Below are 27,739 nucleotides of genomic sequence, written 5' to 3'. Positions count from 1 at the left end.
CATACAATTTCAAAGGAGCCTTCAATGTATGCCATTGTATAGTCATACAGAGACAAAAGTCAATAATCAGCCCCAATGTAAAAAAAATGGTGGGTCACTGAATAACAGTGCCTATAAAATTAAAGAAAAATTATGCAAATGCATACCATCCAAATGGAGGCCAAAATGACATCAGCTGAGTGTGTTAGCAGTTTTTCTGTTGCACATGCCAAACCTAATAAATAAAAACTATGTAAATATATGGGCTGATTCATATAATAGTTTACACCAGAAATCTGGAATAAAACTGATAAACTGTTAAACACTTAAATGATTTGCCTTTTGGAGTTTTTGTATCAGTTTTGCCATTTTTAGAAAAATAAGCGGTACTTAGAAGGATGGGGTGTGGCTAAGCCAGGCGAAAAAAAATCATTATAATTTCTGCCACAAAAGTGGTATAAATTTTGATAGAAATTAACTCGAGTCATATGAAGTACATTTCAAATGCAACTAGAGCAAATTGCCCTTAGGATAAAAATATATATGTTTTTGCCGAGGTCTGTGTATTTGCAGAACATACAGTTTTCACATGGAAACAAGCCTCTGTGTAGACTTTTGAACCAGTTGTCATCATTTTTAGTTTTTAACATTACCAGATGGCTACGGGTCAACACATCTCTCAGATGTTTCCTCTCCATTTCTGGTCTGCCTCAAAAATGGGACCAAATTTTCTCAAGATCATCAAGATCTGCATCAGTTGCACAGCATACATAGGTACCTATGCTCTCAATGACACTTGGTGTGGCGTGTGATGCTGATTTCATTATTAGTATATTCCTACCTTCACCTCATGGGTGAAAAACAGTGAAAAATCCAAAACTATTTTGTGTTCCCTTCCTAAAGAATATAGGGATAAAGAATAAAAATGTCATCTCTAAAGTTACCCAAAAAACAAATGTGACTAGTATAAAAAAGAAAACCCTTATCAAAGACATGTCCAGTTTTTAAAATCCCTTTTGAAAATATTAGATTGATGTTGCACGTTAAGTAGCCAAATCAAAGAAAGGTAAATTTTAATATAGTCTGTGCATTTATGGACAATTTCTGTCACCTTACAGTAATGTCTGATAATAGTTGAAATTGTTTCCAAACCAGACTATAAAACCAAAGAAATCTTTTTGTCCTATTTTCATTTCTCATGCTGATGTGTTCCAGCTGAAATAGGCGTCAAGTCCCTGTCTTTTAATGAATTTAGTGCATGTTACACGAGCAGACTCTTCATGAATACTGGCATAGATAATGCCAGTCTCGATAATTTGTAGCCTAATGATCCCTTTAGACAGGACAATTCAGGCGGTTAAATGACTGTTAATCAGCAATATACAAGAAGCTGACTGTCAGTCATTTAATAGCATGTTTAGAAAGTGTCGGACTGGGGTGCCAAGGGCCCACCAGTAACACTGACATTGGGGGCCCACTTGCATAGAAATATTACACTACCTTCGTTCACAAATTTACCTATATCTCTATAAAATAATAAACTGGGTAGTTTGATGAATGAATGATGAGATTTTGCCTTTTCTATAAAGAATCAATTGAATTATGCCAAGTACTTCTCATACGGTGGAATTGGGGGCACAGATCTGCACAGGGGCCCACTGGGGGAATCCCCTGTTACCCTATGGGCCAGTCCGAGCCTATGCTTAGATTTGCCAACGGAAATTACAGAACAATTACAGATATGATCTTTCTGTGGGCATAGAAAACATTTTATCCCCAGCACATCGTATATTTGTACGGGACGATGTGCTGCCAATAATAATTTTATGCCGTCTCTAAAATCATTGCACACCATATACAAGCTCTTTGCTCATTCACTGGGTGATCATCAGCCTGTTAAAATGCGCTGATAGTTAGTAACGAGCACAACTATGAATGCACATTAACTGATTATTGTCTCATCTAAAAGGACCACAAGTCTTACTTACTGACTTACTTCTGCTCACAGACCATGAAAACCTAACTTTACCCTATAAGCTTGTCACATAAAATGCATTAACTTTAGTAATGAAGTTAGTGTTTCCCCAAATTATAGACATGATATACTTATTAGTAGGTTTTAGAAACATTGACGTGATAAGAGACACATTTGGGATCCAGCAGCCATCTTTTCAAGCCCAATGTTGACCACAAACAGGCTCCCATTTTCCATTTTTTAAGTATTAAAATAACTTATGTAAATCTATAAGTGCTAAAAATATTGTTTAAAATCGGCCTCCGGTTAAAAATTGTTTTGCTAGAAATTTGACATATTGGTTAAAAGCACTGATTTGTATGATAAACAGTATGTGTCACAAATTTACATTTAATCAATTTATAATTGGCCAAAATTAGTTTCATGCTTATCAAGCTTAAGTGATATTGGCTTTTAATTCCGAAAACCAGAATGAAAATCAGATAAGGCATAGACTGCAGACTGGGCAGAGGACTGTAACAGGTCTTGCATTGTATGTTACAAGGCTTAATAGAATGTGATCTCCAAGCTTGCTAGTAATGATATTTGACCTGCCACTTGTAGAAAGTTCAAGAGAACTTCCTCAGTCAAATGATCCTTCTGTCAATGACTACAATGACTAGAGTTAGAAATTAATGAAAACAATTCCTGCAGCTACAAAGTAACGATGTGAAATTCTTACTGCATAGCACAGATCTTTCTAGGAATTCTCAGCCACGACAAGCAGTGCATAGGTTCAATCCAGGATCACCTTTTATCTTAAATAGAATAATGAGTTATGATTTAAACATTCAACTTTATGTCTTATTTTTTTAGAAATATTGCATTATTTATTTAAATTTGCACCATTAATTTGAATTTCATTCCGATCAGATTAAATATACAGGTCCAGTCATTCCTAATGCCCTGTTGACATTTTCTTTCAAATTTTTGTTTTCTGATCCACTTGAGCAAAAATATGGAAATAAAATGCTCAGTTACAGGACCCATTCAAATATTCCACATTTTTTTTGCCGCTTCTTTTATTTCCTAGAACTAGAAAGAAAATCAGATAACTTATAGACTTGTGTAAGCTATCTTGGAGCCTTCTCACGATTTAGTTGATAATGTGCTTCCTTGGAAATGAACTAATTAAATAAACAACTTTAGAAGGAACCTGTCATGTCCTAAAAAACACTACCAGCCTACAGATATGGGATTAATCCTCAGGTTAATAGCATTCAAAAGTGTGGCTACCAGAGAGAAATTAATTTCATTCTTCCCAGCAGCCTCTGACTTTCAGTCTTAGAGGCAAAGCCGGCACAGCTTCAGTCACCACATCATACCGGTCTTCTACACGCTGCCGAAGATCCACAAAAACCTGGAGAACCCACCAGGGAGGCCCATAGTGGTCTCCACGGACTCGATATTATCCCCTATAGCGAGATACATTGAGAGAATCCTCACTCCTCTCATACAGAAGGCTAGATCATTCCTGTTAGACACGGGTTCTTTCCTGAAACTTATTAGTGAGATCAACATCATCCCTACAGATGCCCTCTTAGTGACCCTCGACGTTAAGGATTTTTATACCTCTATTCCTCATGAGGAGGGTATCCACTCGGTCCGTCATCTACTTGAGGAAACTGATATGGATACAGATCAGATATCACTATGTACTGACTTCTTAAGGGTCATACTTACATCTAACTTCTTCCTATTTCAGGACACATTTTACCTACAAAAACGGGGGACCGCTATGGGGTCACACGCAGCACCTCCATATGCAAATGCGTATATGGTTCATTTTGAGGAGAGTATTATATACATGAACAGTTTGTTTAAGGAGAACATCATCACATGGAAAAGATACATTGATGATGTATTCTGTGTATGGCGGGGGTCAGAGGAAACCCTCCACTCCTTCCTGTCACTCCTGAATACCTCTTGGCCTGGTATTACCTTCACTATAAACTATGATCTCTGGAGCATGAATTTTCTAGACACATTGGTAGTCAAGGACCCTGACGGTCTACTGAGTACAGATCTCTACTCCAAAAGTACAGACTGCAACAGTCTCCTACATTTTCAGAGTCTCCACCCCCCATCAACTAAAAGGTCCATACCCAAGGCACAGTACCAGAGGGTACAACGCATAGTTTCTGACATCAACACCAGGGACCAACGCACACAGGAGATGACACAGAAGTTCCAAGCTAGAGGATATCCTTTACCTATCCTGGAGGAATCCAGGGCTATGACCAACAGACCCAGGGCGGACACAACCTCACGTATCCCATTTGTACACTCGTTCCACCCCTTTATGTACAAACTTCATAGGGCCATACGCAGTAACTGACCAATCTTATCAAATGCCTTTCCTAATGTTGCGGAGTTCCAACACCCGTTCCTTCCGTGTTTTAAAAGAGCCCCAAGTTTGCGGGATAGTGTTGTCAAAGCCGACATTGGCACCAACACCACCGTTAGACAGAGTTTTTTAGGTAAACCAAGGGAAGGCACTTTCCCTTTCTTGCATTGTGTTCAATGTAACAATGTTCTGAAGGGTAACGTGGTCACACATCCATATTCTGGCAAAGAATTCAAAATCAGAGGGTATTTTACGTGTAGTTCCACATATGTCATCTAGGTTATTAAATGACCGTGTGGCCTGCTATACGTGGGGGAAACATCCCAACCAATTAGGGATCGTGTGTCTAAACACAAATCTACCATCCGCTGCAATAACCTCCTGTTACCGTTACCCTACCACTTTCATACATCAGGACACAATATCTCCCAATTAAAATTTCAAGTCCTCGTGCAAGTTCCCATACAGCGCAGGGGGGGGGGGGGGGGAATAGGATAGGAAATAGGATACTTATGCTCAGAAAACGTGAGGCATACTGGATACATACTTTGGATACATTGTCACCAAAAGGACTAAATAGGGAATATGAATTATCTGCATTTATCTAAGATGATTGAGTGCTCTTTCTAGATACTGATGTATTATTGTTTGGAATGCCTTACATGACATATATTTGTCAATAATGTGTACTAACATATATCTTTGTTTTCTAGAGTCATCTCTATTAATGATTGGTTGGCACATCACGAACCACTGTCACCACCGGATTGATCAGCACTCTCCGTGTATAGATTCTTGTTCATATCGCCACCATTCACCACGGACACGCTATCTCTCTAGGCATAGGAGCATCTAGCAGCATTCTAAGTATATATGTCACATAATTCCATTCACTTGTACAGGTCATAATGCTCAGCACCGCACTCACACCCTGTATCACCAGTGGGTCCGTAAAACCCCTTTATTGAATTTCTCCTCGCTATTCCCATACACACTGAGTTTGCAGTAGGTATAGTCTCCACCCCTCATCCCTCAGTACTGCCCACTTATCATATGAGGTTGTTTCCTTATCCCCATTTCATTCCTAGGTATGGATACTGTTGTGAGTTCCGTTCTGGAGCTCCCTCCTGTGGTTGCTAATGGTATGTTTGCGAGTTCTGCCCTTGGGCTCCCTCTGGTGGTTTCGAGTGGAACTGCTGCTCCGTTAGGTAGCTGTGGCAGCTGCCTTCACTAATCGCCTTGCCTGGGTTTGTTATTTAAACCTGCTCTGGGCTTTAGTCCATGCCTGCTGTCAATGTTCTTGGTTGGATTTGATTCTTCCCTTGGATTTTTCATATGGCCAGTCCTTGTCTGCAAAAGATAAGTTTTGCTAGTTTGTTTGTCCATTTGTTTGGACTCTATTGCTTTGCATTTTGTCTCTTTGTCCAGCTTGTCACTATGTCTTATTTAGGCTAGCTGGAAGCTCTGGGAAAGCAGATTTGCCCCTCCACACCATGAGTCAGTGTGGAGTTCATTTTTGTAAACTCTGCCTGGATTTTGTCGTTTTTAATACTGACCGCACAGTTTCCTTTGCTCTCTGTCTATCTAGTTTAGTATTGGCCTCCCCTTTGCTGAATTCTAATTTCATTTCTGTGTTCGTCATTTCCCTCTCCTTTCACAGTCAATATTTGTGGGGGGCTGTCTTTCCTTTTGGGGGTTTCTCTGAGGCAAGATAGCTTTCTATTTCCTTCTTTGGGGGTAGTCATATCTTAGGCTGTGACGAGGTGTCTAGGGAGTGTCAGGAACATCCCACGGCTATTTCTAGTTGTGTTGTTAGGATTAGGGACTGCGGTCAGTAGAGATACCACCTTCTCAGAGCTGTTCCATGTTGCGTTTTAGCCACCAGGTCATTTCAGTGTGGCCTCTTAACCACCAGGTCATAACAGGATACGTCCCACACTTAGCACCCCGTCCCTTTCCCCTCCTTCTGGCTCCTCCCACCCTCGGCTTTTCTATGTAATTCCTTTTCTTTATTCAAAACATATTTCCTCCCTCCTCTCCACCTTGCCACCGCGCCTTGTAGTTGCCCAGGTGCACTACGTTACATTTTAAGCCGCCCCTGCATTAGCGTTACTGTCTTGGAACGCACATCACTGCTGTGACCCGCACGGCCATGCGCTTCTGGTCAGATGGCACCCCATGTCGTCACTTCCGGTCGCGGCGTCTCATCACAGCGTCGACACTGGGATATAAGCACGGCACTGCTACATCCTCCTCAGACGAGCGGTGGACTGTGCGTCTGAGAGGACGACTCACGCACCCCAGCAGCTTCCCTTCAGGTAGTGTACCATACATCTTTATACTGGATAGGAGAACATTTTAGCCATATGCGCTGACATCTATTCCATGCGCTGATATGTGCCTACTCCTTATTCCCTGCAGCCCCGGTCTCAAATCTGGCCGTTCGAGGTGATTACCTCAAGCCAAGTATACGCAACTCTGAGGTATATATAAATCTAATGGGGGCCCTGCTGCCATAGTAGTCTACCAGCATACTACATTTAAACTAACCTTCCCTCTCCCTCTCCCTCCCATGTCTGTTAACATCATTCCACAGTTTCTGCATTCTCCTCTCATCTACCATTCCATTTTTTCCTTAAGCGGTTACTTCCTGTAAGTACCACCTATTTCATACTAGTCCCATCACCCAGTTTATACAAACGGTTATATATCGTTTTTTTCTTCTTATGCCACATTAAGCACCACACTTTTGTTCGCATTCTAAGTATAAGGAATATTGCCACACACTAGTTGGCACAGCACGGTATGTGTTCTATTTTTACGTATTTTAACTGTTATTCAGACAACACACTGAGCGAGGCTATTATGCACGACTTTACTGCGATATCACCACTAAAATGGAAAATCTACAAATTTTGGCTCTAATTACATGTTTGTGACATTTCTGTATATACCTCTGTTTTATTCATGTTTTTTTGTTTGTATACCACATTGTATTTTCTTTTCTTTGACGTTGTAGTGACTGATGAAAGCCCGGTTTGGGCTGAAACGTTTCCAGTGCTACCTCTAGTATCAATAAATCTACAATTAAAAAAATACTGAAGTTGAGTGCGAGACTTTTTCACATCTTAGAGGCAAAGCCGGCGCAGCTTCAGTCACCACTCAGTACCTAGTGAGCGGCGGCTTTAAGCTTGCCCCAGTACTGATTGATAGCTGGCACTACATTAATACATACGGCTTTCAGTCAATGTGCATTCTCACAGCTGTTGCTCCCTATGTACTGAATGGTGACTGAAACCATATCGGGTGTGCCTCTAAGACTGGGTTCATTTCCAAAGTTCACTTCCTGCCGATAGTCATGCTTTCAATGCGTATCTGCAGGTTAGCAGCGTTTGAGGACATGACAGGTTTCCTTAAAAAATGCAAAGTGCTTACTTTCTGGAAGCTTTAGTCAATTTCCCCCTGAGATAACAGCAAAATGAGTAAATACCCTGCAAATAAGTAAATGAATAGCAATAGTCCATGAATATAACTTTGGGTAACATTGTTTTGATCAAAAAAAGTATAAGCCATCCCACCACAACAAGGTGACCCTTAATCGGGACGGTCCTAACACTTGACACATGGCAAGGTTTTAATACTAGATGTTAGAACCATCCTGATTAAGAGTCACCTTAACATGGGGGATGGTTTACAAGTTTTTTTATTAAAACAATTTTAACTAAGTACCCTGTTATTTACATGCACTATTGCTATTTATTTACACATTTGCAGGGTATGTTCTGATTTTGCTTTTATCTCAGGTTATGTCTGTTTAGTGGCCAGTATGAACATGCGCCTACACTTTGCATGTATACCAACTTCTATTTCTTTTGTTTTTAGTTTCCTTATAATCCACTCACACAACAAATATCTCATCAAAACATCCCAATGGTCTAATAAAGTACATTTTGATTTTTCTCTTGTCCTTGATTGTGATAAACACCAGCTCTGTGCGATCACTGGATTGTATCAGAATAGATCTGGATGATAGAAAATCAAACTGTTTAATAAACAAAGCTTTCCTTTTAATAACTTTTATAAACATATGAAGATTGAAGATATGAAATCACTATGATGAGCAAAGAATTGGATATTGGCAGCACTGTGTTTGAGATATTACAATTCATCATAAATATTATGTGCATGGAGCTAAAAAAAAAATGAAAAAAGAGAACATAGCTGAACATGAGGATCTGTAATAAATATGAGTCTGACATTGCAGCTGATGCCCTGTGAAAATGATCTCCATATGTTGGGTGAATGTTAACCTAATACAGATGTGACCTCTGGGACCTCTTATACTGACATGATGTTTTGTCATTTACTCAGATGCGAACTGATACTATTATGGCCAAAATCGTGATTACTATAAACATTCTGATTGCAGAAAAAGAGATGGGACTCTGCAAAGAAAATGAATGACGTACTCAACATTACTACTTCTTCCATTTTCCTTCAGTTGAAGCTCAACATTACTACTTCTTCCATTTTCCTGCAGTTGAAGCTATTAGGCCATTTATCTATAAGTTGTGAGCCACTTTAAACTAATGTATGTGTTATGAAGGAATGGCAGTTTCCATAGTAAGCAATGGAAGCGACCATCATCCTGTGATTATAGCTCCAAAAAATAAGTTTCAAAAGTCTCCATTCCTGTGCAAAATATCATTTCAACAGGTCAATCTTCAATCTTAAGGATCTCTTCACTTTGTGAGGTGAGACAAAACATATATTGCACACTTACTTCTATGAGATCCACAGATATCACTTCCTTTCAACAGTCATAGTAGCAGATTATATCTTTACCAGTATTTGCAATTTGAGACATAGATGGTGTTTATCAACAGTAAAAGTAGAGAAAAACAGATAAAAAAGTATTCTGCTATGAGCTTAAAACTCTACGACGCAACGTATTAAACAAATAACACCAGCACATCTGCAGTGATAGTCTATGAAAGTGTAGGAGATGAAGCAATGAATTTACTACTGAATTATTAGTATTTTACTTTAATGGTTAAAAAAACACCTTGCTGGTGGAAGCTATTTGTATTGTTGGTATAAGACATTTTTCCGAGGAGGAGTCTTAAAGACCAGCCAAAGGTTTATTCAGTTTTCTCTTTATTCAAAAGTGAAAAACAGATTAATTTGATTTATAACTCAGCATTTGCTTGGTTATGGATAAGACATTTGATTATAAGCTCCACAGGACAACTATACTGTGACAAAATATGCTTTATATGAACAACTTTATTTAAAATAGTTAGTAAAAAACTGTGATCCCTCAAAACAGATGAAATCTTTATTGAAGGTGTAGGGAAAGTAGAATAAATATAAAGGGGATATTACTCGTATGTTGCAATCACGAGAGCCAAGAAGGTGACCACTTCATGTGTAGTGCTCAGGAAGTGGCACCTTTATGTGCAGTGCCCAGGAGATGGACTCATTATATAAAGTGCACCGGAGGGGGTTCCTTTATGTGTAGTGATCAGAAGGTGGCCCCCTCCTGTGTAGTTCCCAGGAGGTGGTTCACTTATGTGTAGTGCCAAAGAGTTGACCCCTTTATGATTAGTGCTCACATGATGGCCTCTTTATGTGTAGTACTCAGTAGGTGGCCCACTTTTGTGCAGTGCACAGAAGGTGGCCCTTATGTGTAGTGCCCAGGAGGTGGCCTCCTTATATGTAGTGCCAAAGAGGTGATCCATTCATGTGTAGTGCACAAATGATGGCCTCCTCATGTGTACTGCCCAGATGCTGGGCCCTTCATGCATAGTGCCCAGGAGGTGATCCCCATATGTGTAGTGTCCAGGAGGTGGCCTCCTTATTTAGTACCTAAGAGGTGGTTCTCTCATGTGTAGTGCCCAGAAGGCCACCCCCTCGTGTGTAGGGCCCATGAGTGTGGTCTCCTATGTGCAGTACCAAGGAGGTGGCCAACTCATGTGTGGTGCTCAAGAGGTGGCCTCATTATGTGTAGTGCCCAGAAGTTGGCCCCCTTTTGTGTATTGCCAAAGAGGTCCCGCTCATGTCTAGTGCCCAGATGCTGGACCCCTCAAGTGTAGTGCCCAGGACCTTTTGCACTGAATGCAATGCAGTGCTGGCTCTATTGTTCAATCAGGAAACTGCTAGAGCTGTCACTCAGAGCAGAGGTGAGAGGCTGTAAAATGTTTAGTATAGTAAACCGTTGGCAAGGATGTGGAAGGGCCAGTCTCTGGGCACTTACGATCATGTTGTTGGACTTCTTTTTTATGTAGCCTTTCCTAACCATTACACAAGGTATGCTTATATGAATTTTTCTGTCTTCTCTCTAAACAGTGCTGTCAGCTGTTTTGAGGGCTCACATTCAAATAATAAAAACAGAATAAATAAATTAAGCAGGTTGACTTATGAAGATAACCTCTGCTCATATGCCCTGTGGATATCATATAAAATGGGGCCTGCTCTTTACATTAAGTAGAGATTTACCTAAGTGACTGTTGTGCAATGTCACATAGTATGTCTGGCCATAGGCTTCATGACAATAACAACTGTGGGGTTTAGGTAACCCGGAAGTGATCAGTTGATCACAAAGATGACTTCCAGAGAAAAATAAGTTTTCTAACAAGACATAGTTTGTATTTCCAGTGATAAATTCTATGAGAACAATCTTTGTGTGACACAACAAGAGCAGATCTCAGAGGGATCCTGCTAGGTTATCATTTTTAAGAATCAAAGGTCAGCTAGCTAAGGAGCATCCCCACTGCCCGACCCTTGGCCATTAAGTGACAATTGGATCCATGAATCTGATGAATGGCCATATAATATGCTTTTTAAACAGGCTGACCACACTTCCATGTGAATGATTGTTCTGTGTGCACAGAATATCATGGTTCTGGGCATAAGCTATAATATTGACACAGGACGATGTGCTGCCAAGAATGATGATTTTTAAGCAAGTTTAAAACTAATTTCCTTCATGAATGAGCATTTTGCTCACTTATCAGGTGATTGGCAGACCGTTTAGACAGGCTGATAATTAGGAAGCTCATCCCTGATATATGGTCAGGGTAAATGCACCCTTAACTAATTTGACATTTCTGTTAATTATATTGTAACAAACAAGGAGGCTGACAACCATGGCTGAGAAGAGATCAAAAATATGTCGCTTACCTTAAACACAACAATAGGAATGTCAATGACAATGTAGATAAGGTCTCCAAGCGCCAGGCTCGCTATCAGAGCATTTGGTCCATTCCTCATGCACTTGTTCTGGTAGATTATTCTGAGAAGAGTTGCGTTCCCAACCATCCCAATGATGAAAATAGCACAAGATAATGTGGTGTTTATGTACTTGAAGACATGGCTGATTTTAGTCCTCTGAGGACACCAGATAACAGTACTGTTTGGTCTCATTGATCGCGGAGAAAAGGTCCTGTTTATTGTGAAGTCAGCAGTGACGTCAGTCCGATTGTGGAAGTAATCCCCAGCATTTTTACTGATAGCAAGTCCAGCCAATGCCAGCAGCACAATAACTCTCAGGATAACAGAACCCATGTCTCTTTATTGTCCCCAATCCCAGAGGAAACCACTTCTAGGGAACCGCTAACTGCTTACCTGGAACAGAAAACACAGACATGTTTTATACAGGGTTACAAGTAAAGTACAGGCCAAAATAATTTGCCGCCTATCCAAATTAGGAAGGCTTCCACCCATCCATTCATGCAATTCTTGTTGTGTTTATATATGCTAATCCACACATCAGGGTTGCCAGCCTTTTTTTTTTCCTGGGCAACTGATCAAGATATCACAGATGGCCAACATTTTTTACGTGCTGAAAAACTGTAATGAATCATAAAGATCACAAGTGATACATGTCTACAGCCCATAATATTGATAGAAAAACAAGTAGAAGTAGAATTTATTTCTCACTGTACAAGTAAAATTTTACAATCATCATTCTCTGTACATGCTCCTCCAGCTAAAAAAATAAATTAAAATCACAGATGCAATTTTATTTTACGGAGTGAAAATTATAACCTATTTACCTATTTTTACAGACTTTCCTGGAATTTTTAACAACTGCCAACCTGGGTGTTGGATGTGTCCAGGTTTGGATTTGGCCACTAAGGAACCAGTGAGTCCCCCGGTGGGCATGTATGTAGAAGTGAGTCCCATCCACCTTATATAAATAGTAATTGGCACTGTAGACTTGATTCACTATGTACAGACAAAACCAGCATCTCATCATTCATTTAGCAAACTTTCCAGTGTATAGAAGAATAGGTAAATTTGAGAATAGTGATAATTTAATATTTGTTTGTAGAATATCCAAAAATTCCGAGGCACCAGAGGATAATCCTTAAAAAGTTAGATCTTTGTTTCATAGTATTAAAAAAATCACAATGATAGGAATATAAGGCAATGTTTCGATTCTCCTCTGGTGCCTCAGGATTCTTGGATATTCTACTGTTTTGGGTCTAGTGGGAGCCTCAACCGAGCAAGCACAGAATATATCAATGATGCATGGGACTTGGACACTGGATGACATAATAGTTGCTTGTAGCTGAAAAGTACCCACCAGAGTCAATGTTAATGATGGGTTCTTAGCACCCTAGTCCGATGTGGGATGTGTAGAACTATGTACATACTGTATGCTGCCTAAGCGGATAAAACGTGGGCTAATACGTGTATACAGAGAGGTGTAGAAAAAGGTATAAAGTTTAAACAACACTTTAAGGCTTGGTTCATATTGCGTTAATGTGACTGCGCTAACGGACAGCGTTGCACGGCGAAATTAACGCCGTGCAACGCGTCCGTTAGCGCGCCCATTAACAGCAATGGGGATGCGCATCACCATTTTCGGCACGCGCTAGCGATGTGCCGGTGTTTTGTGGGGCGCCGCGGACGCTGCTTGCAGCGTCCGCGGGGCGCCCGAGGTCCGTTCCCCGCTCTCGCAGATCGGAGATCTGCGAGAGCGGGGACGTTTAACGTGACCCCATAAAACAACATTGCGTTAGCGCAATCTGCTAGCGCTAGGCGCTAAACGGATTGCACTAACGCAATATGAACCTAGCTTAATACTTTTGTTATCAACTGTGCATAGTTTTATTGAATATACCTAATCTTTGATACCTTCCAAAAAGAAAAAGTCCATCTGGGCAAGGTCTGGTGATGACTGTTGTCACTTGGACCAGGTCTTGTTTGCCTATCCACTTATAATAATAAAAATTAATTTGAATAGCTAGTACGCCTACATATACTGTACCTCCCGTGTAAATTCAGCTCCTCTCAGCAAAGCTTCTGTCCATATGATCTTGCTGCATGTTTACATTTAGGTGTAACCCTCTATTGCACCTCCATGTGCTTCCAATTTTACACGGATGCACATGGAAGGTTTTCCACATGGATTGATTAAGAAACTTTGAAAAAAAAGGTATATTAGCATGACATATTATATATCTATGCTTCCAGAGAGGAACATGACATGGAGGCCCCACCTCCTTAATATGGGCTTAATAGAGATTCTTCATGGTATGGGGCCTTATAGTGAGTTGCAGACTAGTGATAGTTTTACAAAGTTTTGAAAGTATTATATTTGCATTAAATACTTTTTATATCTTGACAATTCCTTTTCAGATTAAGATTTCTTAATTAAGTGTGATATTAAATACTGTTTATTAAAATGGCCAGGTCTGCAGCAGATGCTCTATGGTCACTGCTTTCGTTTATAGCTCAGAAAGTGGTTACAGATTGGGGACCACCCCTCAACCTCAATGATACCTATATGCCCTAATACGACATATGAACAAAAGTTTTGACGAGACATCCCTCTTATATCATAATAATATGAGAATGCGATATATAAGAACCTCCCTGCACTGTACTCTGCTGAACCCTACTTCTGCCCCAAACCACTTTGCTGGATTAACCCCAATCAATCACATATCATTTCTCGGACATCCGTTTACAGTTTATTGCTGTGATAGCTTTTCTGAGCTCATTATTTGGACATTGTACTAGTCTTGTAGATAATGGCTTCAGCCCGATATCTACCTAACGTTTAGTTTAGATCAATCATCCAAGCATTTCATGTTTTACATCAACACTTGGAAATGTTCGGTGAAAGCATTTAGGGTAGAAATAATTGTAAAGTTCTCTCATTCAGATTGATTATTGCTTCTAGGATGAAAACCATCAACCGTCAGCTTCATTATTCCTGTCTTATGTCATGCTGGAGCACACAAACAGTTCTGAAATATATTGTATACTATATAGGGAATTACCAAGCATATTATATCAAGGTCAAGTATCTGCTGTTGGGAAAAGATGTTACTTATATACAATAAATACTATTCCAAAACACTGGTTACATCCCAAAGAGCCTGCACTTAGAGCTCACTAATGATGGGTCGTATAAGGTACTGTGGTAGTTCACTGAACGTTACCTAAGGTTAAGTGTTGTGAGCCAAGGACATGACTGATGGGTGCAATCAGTATAAGCAGATTTCTAGTGAAATAGATCCCACCATTTATATGGTTATAATAAATCACTGAAAGAATATTTTACTGAGCATTAGATAAAGAGATTAAATAATCGGCTCTGTTGTATAATTGTCCTAAATTGGACTATTAACCTTCTGCTCTATATTGTTGGTTGCTCTTACCTTTCTACGTCTGACACTTTCAACCAAGGTGACAAGTAAACTATTGGACCCAGCACAAATCGCAAGATATTCAAAGGGCTTTCGGAGCACTCAAAAATGTTTGCAATCTGCGTCAGCCCAGTATGCGATGAATGTTATATCCATCATTCCATTGCTTTTGAGTCCTTACTCAAAGTTTTTCCACTTGTGTGAGTGAATATATATTTTATGTATTTTACTTACTTCTATAGTAACATTCATTTTGACAGCACTATACAGAAATCATCATTGCATTGGGAATCACAATCTAGATTCGCTATCAGTACATGTAGTGCTGTAGGAAAAGGCAGTACCAAGAGGAAATCCACGCAAACACGGGGAGAACATACAAACTTCTTGCAGATATTGTCCCTGGTGAGATTTGAACCCAGGACCCCAGTGTGGCAATGCTAACCACTGAGCCACCGTGCCATCCTACTATGTATAATATGTATAAGTGTTTATCATAACACTAAATGCATTTTTGTGCTTTATTAAATGCAAGAAATATTTTCCTGGACTCATGACGAGCTCATACTAATATGTTAGAAAGTCAACAGCGCTTCCATTACTCCAGTCAATCACTGTGCAGTGAAATGTCTGAGATTGTGAGCTCCGCTGAGTAAACGCTTCAGTAATATATTATCGCCATATACCTATATAGTAAGTGATAAAACCAAAACCATTTTTTCTGAACAGATTGTTGCATGTGTCATATTGCATGTATGAATGATAGCGGCCATAATAATACGAGCAGTTCGTTTCAATATTTCTGTTGCAGCAAACTCCTGTTTATAAAGAAAGATATTTAGATGGATGTAAATATTTATATTCCGGATAGAACCCACTTGTAAATCACACACTTCGATATACAGCCTGTGTGGTGTGTCACAACGAAACCAATCCCCCAGCAGGAAGGACCAAGGGTGCAGCAGTAGCCAGAATCCCACGGGGAGCACGTTAAGCCTATTTTATTGCTCTCCTTTGGCCTCTCCTGAAGACTGCATTGTAAAGCACAAACTAAATATTTGGATTGTGACTCTGGGAATCACGTTCATTTCGGGTTAAAGCACCGTATTCACATGGCTATTTATATGTGTTACTCCAAAATAGAGCTGTGTGAGAAAGCGGCTCCCCATGGGATGAGTATGTCTGGAGCGCCAATGGAATGGGGGACAATCAGGTACTCTCTCCCCTCTCTATCTACTGCCATGGAAATACTTTTATGTCCAAAAAAGACACACGTATTTTAGGAGTGACACCTTTATTGTCTAACCAGAAAAAATATATTTTAGAGCACAGAGGCTCCTTCTTCAGGCAGGGAAGGAGCCTCTGTGCTCGGAAAATGTGCAAATATATTTTTCTGGTTGACGAATAGAGGTATCACTCTTAGAATACGTTTGTGTTTTTTAGGCACAAAAGTATTTTTCTGGCTAATACGGTACCGCAATATAATTTTTGTTGTACATTGTATGTATTGTATTTTCCCTGTTAATAAAGCTCTTAATGTGTGACTATTAAATCAATACTGTATTTTCATGCTGCACAGCATTCCTTGTATTTCCAGGTTCCACCATCTGCTACTATGCTCATCACAGCACAATATAGGATAAACTATAGGAAACCTGTAATATACTACAAGTTGATCAGTCAGTGGGTCATTGCAAATTCCTCTCTCCTACCAGTCGTGACCTGTGTTATTTACAATTACTGAACATGTTTTTTATTATGTATACCCCTCCTCATATGTAAAGCGCCATGGAATAAATGGCGCTATAATAAATAATAATAATAACATTCCAGCCAAGACTGATAATAATATAATAAAAGCCTTTCAATCATAAAATACAAGAAATATGACACATAATATATGCAATTTTTAGCATATATAAAAATGTACAATCTGACCTAAGTACAGTTCAATTTAGATGAGTTAAAATAATAGGTTTGCCTGCAGTCCTATGTAAGAGAACACATTGCAATATCATCAATAATTAGCAAATGAATAATTTAGCAATGCTGCACATGACAAAGTAAACTCTGCTGCATCTGCATTTTATACTGATGGACAACACGCCAGGTCACGTCTCAAACACAACATACATTGGAAGTCAAAGAAGCTTGCAATCCCAAAATCCAAGCTGTCACTGAGGCAGTCGGAATAATAATAATAATAATAAAGCATGAAGAATATCCACGGCAATCATGATGTCCATTGCTACAATGTGATATACTAGTATTTGTTTTATATACAAAGGAAACCAGAAAAGTTCCAAAACAACACATAAATGCAAACTGTGCAAAGCAATTACAAAGATATCTAGTACGCACAAGGAGATATAGGACATCTTGGTGGCTTTTCACCCAATGTTTTAGATGTTAGGGGTTATGGTGAAATATTTGCTCTGAGCAAATGAAATGTTGATTTCAACAGGGCAACTACATGTATAATCCTTTACCTGCATTTTCATACTTTTTCCCAGGAACCACTTTAAAAGAACATTTCAAGGAACTGATCTGTAACTAGTAAATGCCCCCATACACAAATGGTGTACATTGTGAGATAGTGGCGCTATCACATAGGGTACAGGGTGATTGATGATGATGGCTCCAGGTTCATTCATAAGAATTCTTTAAAAAAACTTGCATATGAGCCAGAAACAAAGAGTGTAACCGGTTCCCAGTTGTAGCTTAATGAATGTACAGTTTTGCCTCCCTTCTCTTTTATTTGCCAACACCCCAGAACCACAACTATTTACCGGGGATTAATTAATTACAGCAATTATGAGATTAGTTCATTTTTCCTTAACAAGAAATTAAAGATAGATCATCTGATAATAATGACTTCCTTAGATTAAACTCCAGACAACATCATGCTTAAAATAAGGAAAGAAGACAAGACTTATTGCTCAATGTTAACCTTTACAGTATTGACTAAACACTGTGTAAAGATAGGGAAAGGTTAAATATCCAGTAAGATAGGAAAAAGAATAAACTTGGCATTACCAGGTATAGCAGCTGATGGATGTCTGAGATGTTTCCTGTGAAAGCAGAAATCCCAGAGCATGAGGAGGAGAGGACACTGCAGCAGCCAAACTTCTCCACAGCACCTCCAAGCAGTGAACTTTCAGTCTGAGAGCCTAACTTCATCTGTGCTAGCCTGCCACAGACCATGGCTGGGTGGGATGGATAATCTCCACCTCCTGCTGAAGACAAAAGAGGCAGAACAGAGAAACATAAAACACAGAGCAAGCTGATCCACTGCCAACCTCAAGCACATACATCAAAAAGACTCTGCCTTGGGGGCAGAGGAAGGACTGAGCTTCTTAACCATTTCCTCTCTGCAGCTTTCTCCCATGCCCTGGCAGTTTCTCCCTTCTTCCATGTAGAGAAAAGATCAGGATTACTTCTGGAGAACTGATGGACAGAAGAGTAGGCTAGGAGGCAGGACTCTCACTGAAACATGCATGTTTGATCTCCAATTTCATAAATGACTGTGTTAGAGTGAGACAGGTACAAGGAGAACCCCAATCCAGATGTGCGCGTTACATAAAGCTTTGCACTCACAGAACAACTGTTCAAGGCAATGTCCATACAAAGGGTCTGTTTCCTGACATGAAAGGAGCAGAGTAGATTCCGCATTGAAGAACTGTAAAGACTGCAATCATTGTGAGCTTTTCTGGATGAAGCCGAGATTTACTGACTGTAAAGTATGGCATGTGGTTGGCAGAACATGGGTAACTAATAATATGTGGAATATTCTGTACCTACAATTTAAAGGATATCCATTTCATAAAGTCACATAAAAACTACAATTTACTTGGACATATTTTAGGCACTTTTTGTCTCTGATTGAAGAAAATTATAGGAGCCTGGTTATGTGCCCCATGCCCCAACAAGAGGTCCACATGTGGTGGCAAATGGATGTATTATACATGGATTGCATAAAGTTTCATTCTGCTTAAAAGTAATCTGTCGCCAGGTTTTTGCAAGCCCCTCTGGGAGCAGCATGATACAAGGGCAGAGACAATACTGAGCTGCAGTTAGCTTTATCTGCTGCAGATCTACCTGTTTCCTGAATGCTCAGTTCTGTATAAAGGTACCATCACACTAAGCGACGCTGCAGCGATACAGACAACGATGTCGATCGCTGCAGCGTCGCTGTTTGGTCGCTGGTAGTGTTGAGCATTCCGATACCGCAAGTATCGGGTATCGGCCGATATTTGCTCCGATACCGAATTCCGATACTTCCCGCGTATCGGATACCGGAATCGGAAGTTCCCAGAATTCAAACTGAACGCAGCAGCCAATGAGGAATGATTGGAAGTGTGGGCACATCCTGTTTAGCATGGTGGGCATGCGAGTACTGGCAAGGCTGTGATTGGCTGCTGAAATGATGTCACTCTGCACTATAAAAAACGCTGCCGCCATTTTGCGCTCACTCTGCTGTGATTTCAGTTAGGGACAGGACGCTGTGTTCTAACTGAGGGCCAGTTGAGATAGCTAATTGCTTTATTTTCCTTTCCAAAGGCTAATTTAGCAAAACGCTGTGTGTTCTTCACTGTTCACCTTGCTCTTGCCTTGCAGCGCTGTTTTAACAGCGTTCTGCAAGGTCTCTGTGTGTGTGTGTGTGTGCAGCTCACTCTGTAGTCTGTGTGCAGCCATATACCCGGTTGTATTCAGCTCAGGGGGGGTTCACACTGCCTCACACAGTTGTCCTTTTTTGCTCATAGTGCAGCCTGCTGCACATTTTTTCTCAAATTTCCTATTAGTGTTTTTCCACCCGTCTCCAGCTAAATTGTGGAAAAACACTACATAGGATAACCTAGAGGGGGGTTTTTGGGCCTTGCAGCGCCGTTTACGGCTGTCTGCATGGTCTCCGTGTGAGCCCAGCTCGCCCTGTAGTCTGTGTGCAGCCATAGCCGGTTGGATTCAGCTCAGGGATCGTTACTGCCTCATACCTTGAGAAAAATTTCCCTTTTTTTCAAATAGTGCAGCCTGTTTAAAATTAAAAAAAAAAAATTCCTATTAGTGTTTTTCCACCCGTCTCCAGCTAAATTGTGGAAAAACACTACATAGGCTAACCTAGAGGTTTTTTTTGGGCCTTGCAGCGCCGTTTACGGCTGTCTGCACGGTCTCTGTGTGAGCGCAGCTCGCCCTGTAGTCTGTGTGCAGCCATAGCCGGTTGGATTCAGCTCAGGGTGCGTTACTGCCTCATACCTTGAGAAAAATTTCCCTTTTTTTCAAATAGTGCAGCCTGTTTAAAATTTAAAAAAAAAAATTCCTATTAGTGTTTTTCAACCCGTCTCCAGCTAAATTGTGGAAAAACACTACATAGGATAACCTAGAGGGGTTTTTTTGGGCCTTGCAGCGCCGTTTACGGCTGTCTGCACGGTCTCTGTGTGAGCGCAGCTCGCCCTGTAGTCTGTGTGCAGCCATAGCCAGTTGGATTCAGCTCAGGGTGCGTTACTGCCTCATACCTTGAAAAAAAATTTACTTTTTTTCAAATAGTGCAGCCTGTTTAAACTTTAAAAAAAAAATTTCCTTTTAGTGTTTTTCCACCCGTCTCCAGCTAAATTGTGGAAAAACACTACATAGGCTAACCTAGAGGGGTTTTTTTGGGCCTTGCAGCGCCGTTTACGGCTGTCTGCACGGTCTCTGTGTGAGCGCAGCTCGCCCTGTAGTCTGTGTGCAGCCATAGCCGGTTGGATTCAGCTCAGGGTGCGTTACTGCCTCATACCTTGAAAAAAAATTTCATTTTTTTCAAATAGTGCAGCCAGTTTAAAATTTAAAAAAAAAATTTCCTATTAGTGTTTTTCCACCCGTCTCCAGCTAAATTGTTGAAAAACACTACATAGGATAACCTAGAGGGTGTTTATTGGGCCTTGCAGCGCCGTTTACGGCTGTCTGCACGGTCTCTGTGTGAGCGCAGCTCGCCCTGTAGTCTGTGTGCAGCCATAGCCGGTTGGATTCAGCTCAGGGTGTGTTACTGCCTCATACCTTGAAAAAAATTTTCCTTTTTTTCAAATAGTGCAGCCTGTTTAAAATTAAAAAAAAAAATTCCCTATTAGTGTCTTTCCACCCGTCTCCAGCTAAATAGTGGAAAAACACTAAATAGGATAACCTAGAGGAGCCGTTTACGGCTGTCTGCACGGTCTCCGTGTGATTTAAACTAGCTCTGTAGCCCGATCTGCAAAAAAAAAAAAAGTAAAGTTCACCAAACACAACTTAACACTTGTGTAGGCCACATTTGAAAAATAATAAAGTTTAGTCCACACTTTACAACATTAGTGTTTCTTACACCTGTTAGGAGGAGCATTTCAGGAATAAGCACACTAAGGCCTTAGTACTTTTCTGCTTATCTTTATCTGTCAACCAAGATGAAGAGGGCAGGGAGTAAGGCACGTGGGCGTGGGCGCGGAGCAGGGAGAGGAGCAGGGAGAGGACGTGGTGATTCTGTGCCTGCTGCGGGCATCGGTGACTCGTCGTCACTCAGTTTCAGCAGGGAAGTCCTTCATGCGCAGCTTTGTTGGAGAGCGCCGTGCACCGCTGCTGCATGAAGACCAAATTGAAGCCGTTGTCGGGTGGATGGCAGCTAACGCCTCGGCATCGACTTCAGTTAGTGCCACATCCTCTCAGGCACAGACCACTGGAGAGCAGCCATCTGTCTCTTCACCACCTGCCAAATTGGCCAGGCAGTCAGAGAGCCCAGGACAGGAGCCGTCTCTACTTCTGTTCTCTGAATCTCTTGGCTTGGAAACAGGGGGCCAGCCAAGCAGCATTGGAGAAATGGAAGAAGAGGCAGTGTGCAGTGATGCCCAACAGCTTTGTCTCTCTGACTCTGAAGAGGCGGGTGGGCCAGTGCCTCCGGTGACCACAGCGCAGTACGCATCTGATGATGAAACTCAGGTGCCGCTTTCTGGTGCGTACTGTGCTGCCGAGACTACCCAGGAGGAGCAGTTGGTGGCAGAGGGTAGTGGAGATGATGAGGTCGTTGACCCATCGTGGCGTGAGGAACAGGAAGGTGGTGGGAGCAGCTCTGAGGAAGAGATTACCCTTACGGGCCAAAGAGGGAGAGGGAGGGGGAAGACTGCGGAGCCTGTAGCCTCCACTTTGGCACCCGTTAAGAGCCTGTCTCTTTCCAAAGCCAAAAAGGGCGCTCCCAAGACTTGCAGTGCCTGGTCCTTTTTTGACACAGTTGCAGATGACATTTGTTTTGTCAAATGCAAGCTGTGTCATCAGAAAGTAAAAAGAGGGAAAAATGTCAGCAACCTCAATACCACAAATATGTGGAAACATGTGCGGACCAGGCACGCGGGGGAGTTACAGAAACAGACTGAAGATGTAGGCCAACCAACAGCGGCAGCTACCACCTCTTCAGCTCGTGTTGCCTCTTCCTCCAGCTCACGCACAGCTGGTTTGGCTTCCTCCCAGGATCGCCATGGAAGAACCTCTGGCACTGTTGTCCAGAGACCTTGTGTAATTCCACCCACAGCACCACCTTCCCAGTCATCCTCACACTCCCAGTCTGCTCTACAGCCATCGGTAGTACAGGCATGGGAGAAAAGGCGGGCATTCTCGGCCAACCACCCCCGAGCACAGGCTCTGAATGCAGGCATTGCCAAACTGTTGTCCCTGGAAATGCTCTCGTTCAGGCTGGTGGAGACTGACAGCTTCCGTGACTTGATGGCATTGGCAGTCCCACAGTACAAGGTGCCCAGCCGCTTTTACTTCAGCAGGCAAGCTGTCTCTGCCCTGCACAGGCATGTTGAGGGAAACATAAAACATGCGCTACTGAACGCCGTCAGTAGCAAGGTCCACCTCACCACCGATGCGTGGACCAGTCAGCATGGACAGGGGCGATACGTTTCCCTCACTGCCCATTGGGTTAATGTTGTTGAGCCAGGTACAGATCGTGCGAGTGGCGCAGGACGTGTCCTGCCCACTCCAAGGATTGCAGGAATCCAGTCTGTACGCATTGACTCCTCCTCTTACACAAGTTCCTCAGAATCAACTCTGCAGGAGCCGTCACTGTCCACCTCCACATGGACCCGTGAACGTTTACCTATGACCGACATGAGCACAGCCGTGGCCAAACGTCAGCAGGCCGTCTTGAAACTAGTTTCATTGGGGTATCGAAGCCACACAGCGCAGGAGCTCTGGAATGCCATCAAGCAGGAGAGCGATGTGTGGTTACTGCCAGCGAATCTCCAGCCAGGCATGGTAGTGTGTGACAATGGCCGAAATCTGGTGGCAGCTTTGGCCCTTGGCAACCTCACTCACATCCCATGTCTGGCACATGTGCTCAATTTGGTTGTGCAGAGTTTTCTGAGGGACTATCCGGATCTTGATGCCCTGCTACACAAGGTCCGCCTAGAGTGTGCTCACTTGCGGCGTTCCAGCTTGGCCAGATCCCGCATTGCTGCTCTGCAGCGCCGATTCCGCCTTCCCGAACACCGCATCATATGTGACCTACCTACCCGGTGGAATTCCACGTTACATATGTTGGAGCGGTTGTGTGAGCAGCAGCAAGCAGTTATGGAGTACCAGCTGCATCAGGCGCAAAGAAGTCGCAGTCAGCGCCGATCAGACTTCACAACCACAGAGTGGGCCACTATGAAGGACGTCTGCCAGGTTTTGCGTCCTTTTGATTATTCCACGCGGATGGCAAGTGCAGATGATGCACTAGTCAGCATGACTGTCCCCCTTATCTGCCTGCTTCAGCAAACTTTGCAAGGGTTAAGGGATGATGTTGTGGAAGAGGTGGAGGATGATGAGTCACCTTTTCCATCAGCTTCTGGAGAGTCAGCGCCACGTGGTTCCTCACAAAGGGGTACGCAGGGGCCAATTTGTGAGGAGGATGAGGAGGAGTCAATGGAGGAGGAAGAGCTCCGTCCAGAGGAGGGAGCGACACAATTGTCCAGTGGTCAGTGTGTACAGCGAGGGTGGGGTGATGACGAGCGGGCAGAGATCATGTCTCAAGCAGGGGACAGCGTTTCTGGGCCAGTTGGCACTCTGCAGCACATGGTGGATTTCATGCTGCAGTGCCTGAGAAATGACCGCCGCATCGACCACATTCTCAACATGCCTGATTATTGGGTGTTCACCCTCCTCGATCCTCGCTACCGGGACAACGTCCAAAACCTCATCCCAGCGTTGACCCGGGAGCGTAAATTGCGGGAGTACCACGACACACTGGTGAATTCCATCATCTTCTCCTGTCCAACTGAGAGGAGTGCTGCTAGTGCTTTACAAAGCAGCTCAGTGCGTCGAGGCAGTGGCGGAGGCTCTGCCCAAAGAGGGAGCAGAAGCAGTGCCTCTGCCCAATGCAAGCCCAGTATGGCACAACTCTGGCACACTTTTGTGTGCCCGCCCCAAATGTCTACACCATCACCGGCGGCTCCAGTCAGCAGGAGGCAACGGTTCCGTCAGATGGTGACAGACTACATGGCTTGCCCTCTTACTGTACTCCCAGACGGCTCTTCCCCGTTCAAGTTTTGGGTCTCTAAGCTGGATACATGGCCAGAGCTAAGCCAGTATGCATTGGAGGTGCTGGCTTGCCCTGCGGCTAGTGTCTTATCGGAACGTGTCTTTAGTGCCGCAGGTGGTGTACTAACAGACCGTCGCATGCGACTGTCCTCCGATAACGTTGACCGGCTTACTTTCCTGAAAATGAACCAGGCCTGGATCTCGCAGGAATTTGCCACTCCTCTGCCTGATTAAGTAATTGGGTGTCATCCAGGTCTCCTGTGTTCATCTTTCTACCACCTGAACTGCTATTCCTGGGCTCCAACACCGCCAGTTGCGGCTCAGAAGTGCAGGCTGCACAGTAAAAACATACGACCCAGTGTTATTGGGTTTCAGTAACGTCAGCTGATCCCCAGCTGTGTAGCCGGCAATGTGTCCTGCGACCGCCACGCTGGCACAACAACCTAAATGTAAGGGAACCTGTCCCCCCCCCCCCCCCCCGTCGTTTGTTACTGAAAGAGCCATCTGGTGCAGCAGTAATGCTGCACAAGGAAAAGGTAGCTCTTTTGGTTTAGCTCCTTGCACACGCAGAACTTAACACTTATAGAATGTGTTCACTGATACCGTTATACCGTCCCGGAGCTGGGACTTTCCTTCGTAATGTGACGCAGCACAGCCGTCATTCCTACCCCCTTGGTGCCATGCGCTGCCTCCTCAGCGTTGTTTTAAGCTGTCACGGAGCCTGCGCTGTTCTGTTATCCCTTGGGCATGCCCTATTTGCGCTGCCTGTCTTCTGACATAATTTGGTGTCAGGCTGGCTGCGCCTGTGCGGCCGCGCTGCCCGAGATCCCGCCTCGCAGTGTCTTCGGATTGAGTCACACTGCGGGCCTGGGATCCATGGGCATGCGCAGTGCATATCTTCCCCTCGGGCTCTCGCTCATTTCCCTCCGCCTTCTTTAGACTGTGCGCCGTCAGCTGATCCCTAATAGCATGCCACGGCCGTGACACCGCACAGTCTGAAGAAGAGGGAAGGAGGGGAGTGAGAGTCGAGTATATGCACTGTGCATGCCCATGGATCCAAGGCCCGCAGTGGGATTACGTTAGACGACACTGCGAGGTGGGATCTGGAGCAGCGTGGACGCACAGGCACTGACAGCCTGACACCAAATTATGTCAGAAGACAGGCAGCGCTAATTGGGCATGGCCAAGGGCTAACAGACTCCGTGACAGCTTAAAACAACGCTGAGGAGGCAGCGCACGGCACCAAGGGGATAGGAATGACAGCTGTGCTGTGTCCCATTACGAAGGAAATTTGCACCTCCGGGACGGTTGAACGGTATAAGGGGACACATTTTTAGTGTTTACTTCAGTGTTTGCAAGGAGCATAATTAAAAGAGCAACCTTTTCCTTTTGCATCCTTAGTGCTGCACAAGATGGCTCTTTCAGCTACAAACGTCTTGGGGGGGGGTTAAAGGTTCCCTTTCAACTTGCTCCAATCAGGCTTCGGCCTACACTCTGTTCCTCTGCTCCTCCTGCTGACCCTGGGCTCTAACACCGCCAGTTGGTGCCTGGAAGTGCTGTGTGCACAGTTAACAGTCGCTCCTCTGTTATTGGGGTTCAGTAACGTCAGCTGATCCCCAGCTGTGTGTGCGGCAATACCTCCAATCTGCTCCTCCTGCTGTCCCTGGGCTCTAACACCGCCAGTTGGTGCCTGGAAATGCTGTGTGCACAGTTAACAGTCGCTCCTCTGTTATAGGGGTTCAGTAACGTCAGCTGATCCCCAGCTGTGTGTGCGGCAATACCTCCAATCTGCTCCTCCTGCTGTCCCTGGGCTCTAACACCGCCAGTTGGTGCCTGGAAGTGCTGTGTGCACAGTTAACAGTCGCTCCTCTGTTATTGGGGTTCAGTAATGTCAGCTGATCCCCAGCTGTGTATCCGGCAACGTGTCATGCGACCGCCACGCTGGCACAACTAAAATGTAAGGGAACCTGTCCCCCCCCCGTCGTTTGTTACTGAAAGAGCCAACTGGTGCAGCAGTAATGCTGCACAAGGAAAAGGTAGCTCTTTTGGTTTAGCTCCTTGCACACGCAGAAATTAACACTTATAAAATGTGTTCACTGATACCGTTATACCGTCCCGGAGCTGGGACTTTCCTTCGTAGTGTGACGCAGCACAGCCGTCATTCCTACCCCCTTGGTGCCATGCGCTGCCTCCTCAGCATTGTTTTAAGCTGTCACGGAGCCTGCGCTGTTCTGTTATCCCTTGGGCATGCCCTATTTGCGCTGCCTGTCTTCTGACATAATTTGGTGTCAGGCTGGCTGCGCCTGTGCGGCCGCGCTGCCCGAGATCCCGCCTCGCAGTGTCTTCGGATTGAGTCACACTGCGGGCCTGGGATCCATGGGCATGCGCAGTGCATATCTTCCCCTCGGGCTCTCGCTCATTTCCCTCCGCCTTCTTTAGACTGTGCGCCATCAGCTGATCCCTAATAGCATGCCACGGCCGTGACACCGCACAGTCTGAAGAAGAGGGAAGGAGGGGAGTGAGAGTCGAGTATATGCACTGTGCATGCCCATGGATCCAAGGCCCGCAGTGGGATTACGTTAGACGACACTGCGAGGTGGGATCTGGAGCAGCGTGGACGCACAGGCACTGACAGCCTGACACCAAATTATGTCAGAAGACAGGCAGCGCTAATTGGGCATGGCCAAGGGCTAACAGAACAGCGCAGGCTCCGTGACAGCTTAAAACAACGCTGAGGAGGCAGCGCACGGCACCAAGGGGATAGGAATGACAGCTGTGCTGTGTCCCATTACGAAGGAAATTCGCACCTCCGGGACGGTTGAACGGTATAAGGGGACACATTTTTAGTGTTTACTTCAGTGTTTGCAAGTAGCATAATTAAAAGAGCAACCTTTTCCTTTTGCATCCTTAGTGCTGCACAAGATGGCTCTTTCAGCTACAAACGTCTTGGGGGGGGGTTAAAGGTTCCCTTTCAACTTGCTCCAATCAGGCTTCGGCCTACACTCTGTTCCTCTGCTCCTCCTGCTGACCCTGGGCTCTAACACCGCCAGTTGGTGCCTGGAAGTGCTGTGTGCACAGTTAACAGTCGCTCCTCTGTTATTGGGGTTCAGTAACGTCAGCTGATCCCCAGCTGTGTGTGCGGCAATACCTCCAATCTGCTCCTCCTGCTGTCCCTGGGCTCTAACACCGCCAGTTGGTGCCTGGAAGTGCTGTGTG

General features: G+C 43.6%; 1 protein-coding gene across 2 annotated transcripts in view; it reads right to left on the bottom strand.

Annotated features, from left to right (window-relative positions):
* EDNRA (endothelin receptor type A) overlaps positions 1 to 18,335 on the bottom strand; it is a 77,801-nt gene extending 59,466 nt beyond the window's left edge. Inside the window, exons 1-2 of one of the 2 annotated variants that reach the window (XM_069744038.1) lie at positions 18,041 to 18,335; positions 11,523 to 11,966 (exon numbers count right to left, since the gene is read on the bottom strand). In XM_069744038.1, the coding sequence (XP_069600139.1) occupies positions 11,523 to 11,906 (384 nt within the window). In that variant the 5' untranslated portion in view covers positions 11,907 to 11,966; positions 18,041 to 18,335. The remainder of the gene's footprint in view (positions 1 to 11,522; positions 11,967 to 18,040) is intronic. The other variant, XM_069744039.1, reaches the window with a different exon arrangement.
* Between the last annotated feature and the right edge of the window lie 9,404 nt (positions 18,336 to 27,739).

The sequence above is a fragment of the Ranitomeya imitator genome, chromosome 1, assembly GCF_032444005.1.
Source record: "Ranitomeya imitator isolate aRanImi1 chromosome 1, aRanImi1.pri, whole genome shotgun sequence".
Classification (NCBI taxonomy): Eukaryota; Metazoa; Chordata; class Amphibia; order Anura; family Dendrobatidae; genus Ranitomeya; species Ranitomeya imitator.
This window is presented reverse-complemented; position numbering and strand designations above follow the sequence as displayed.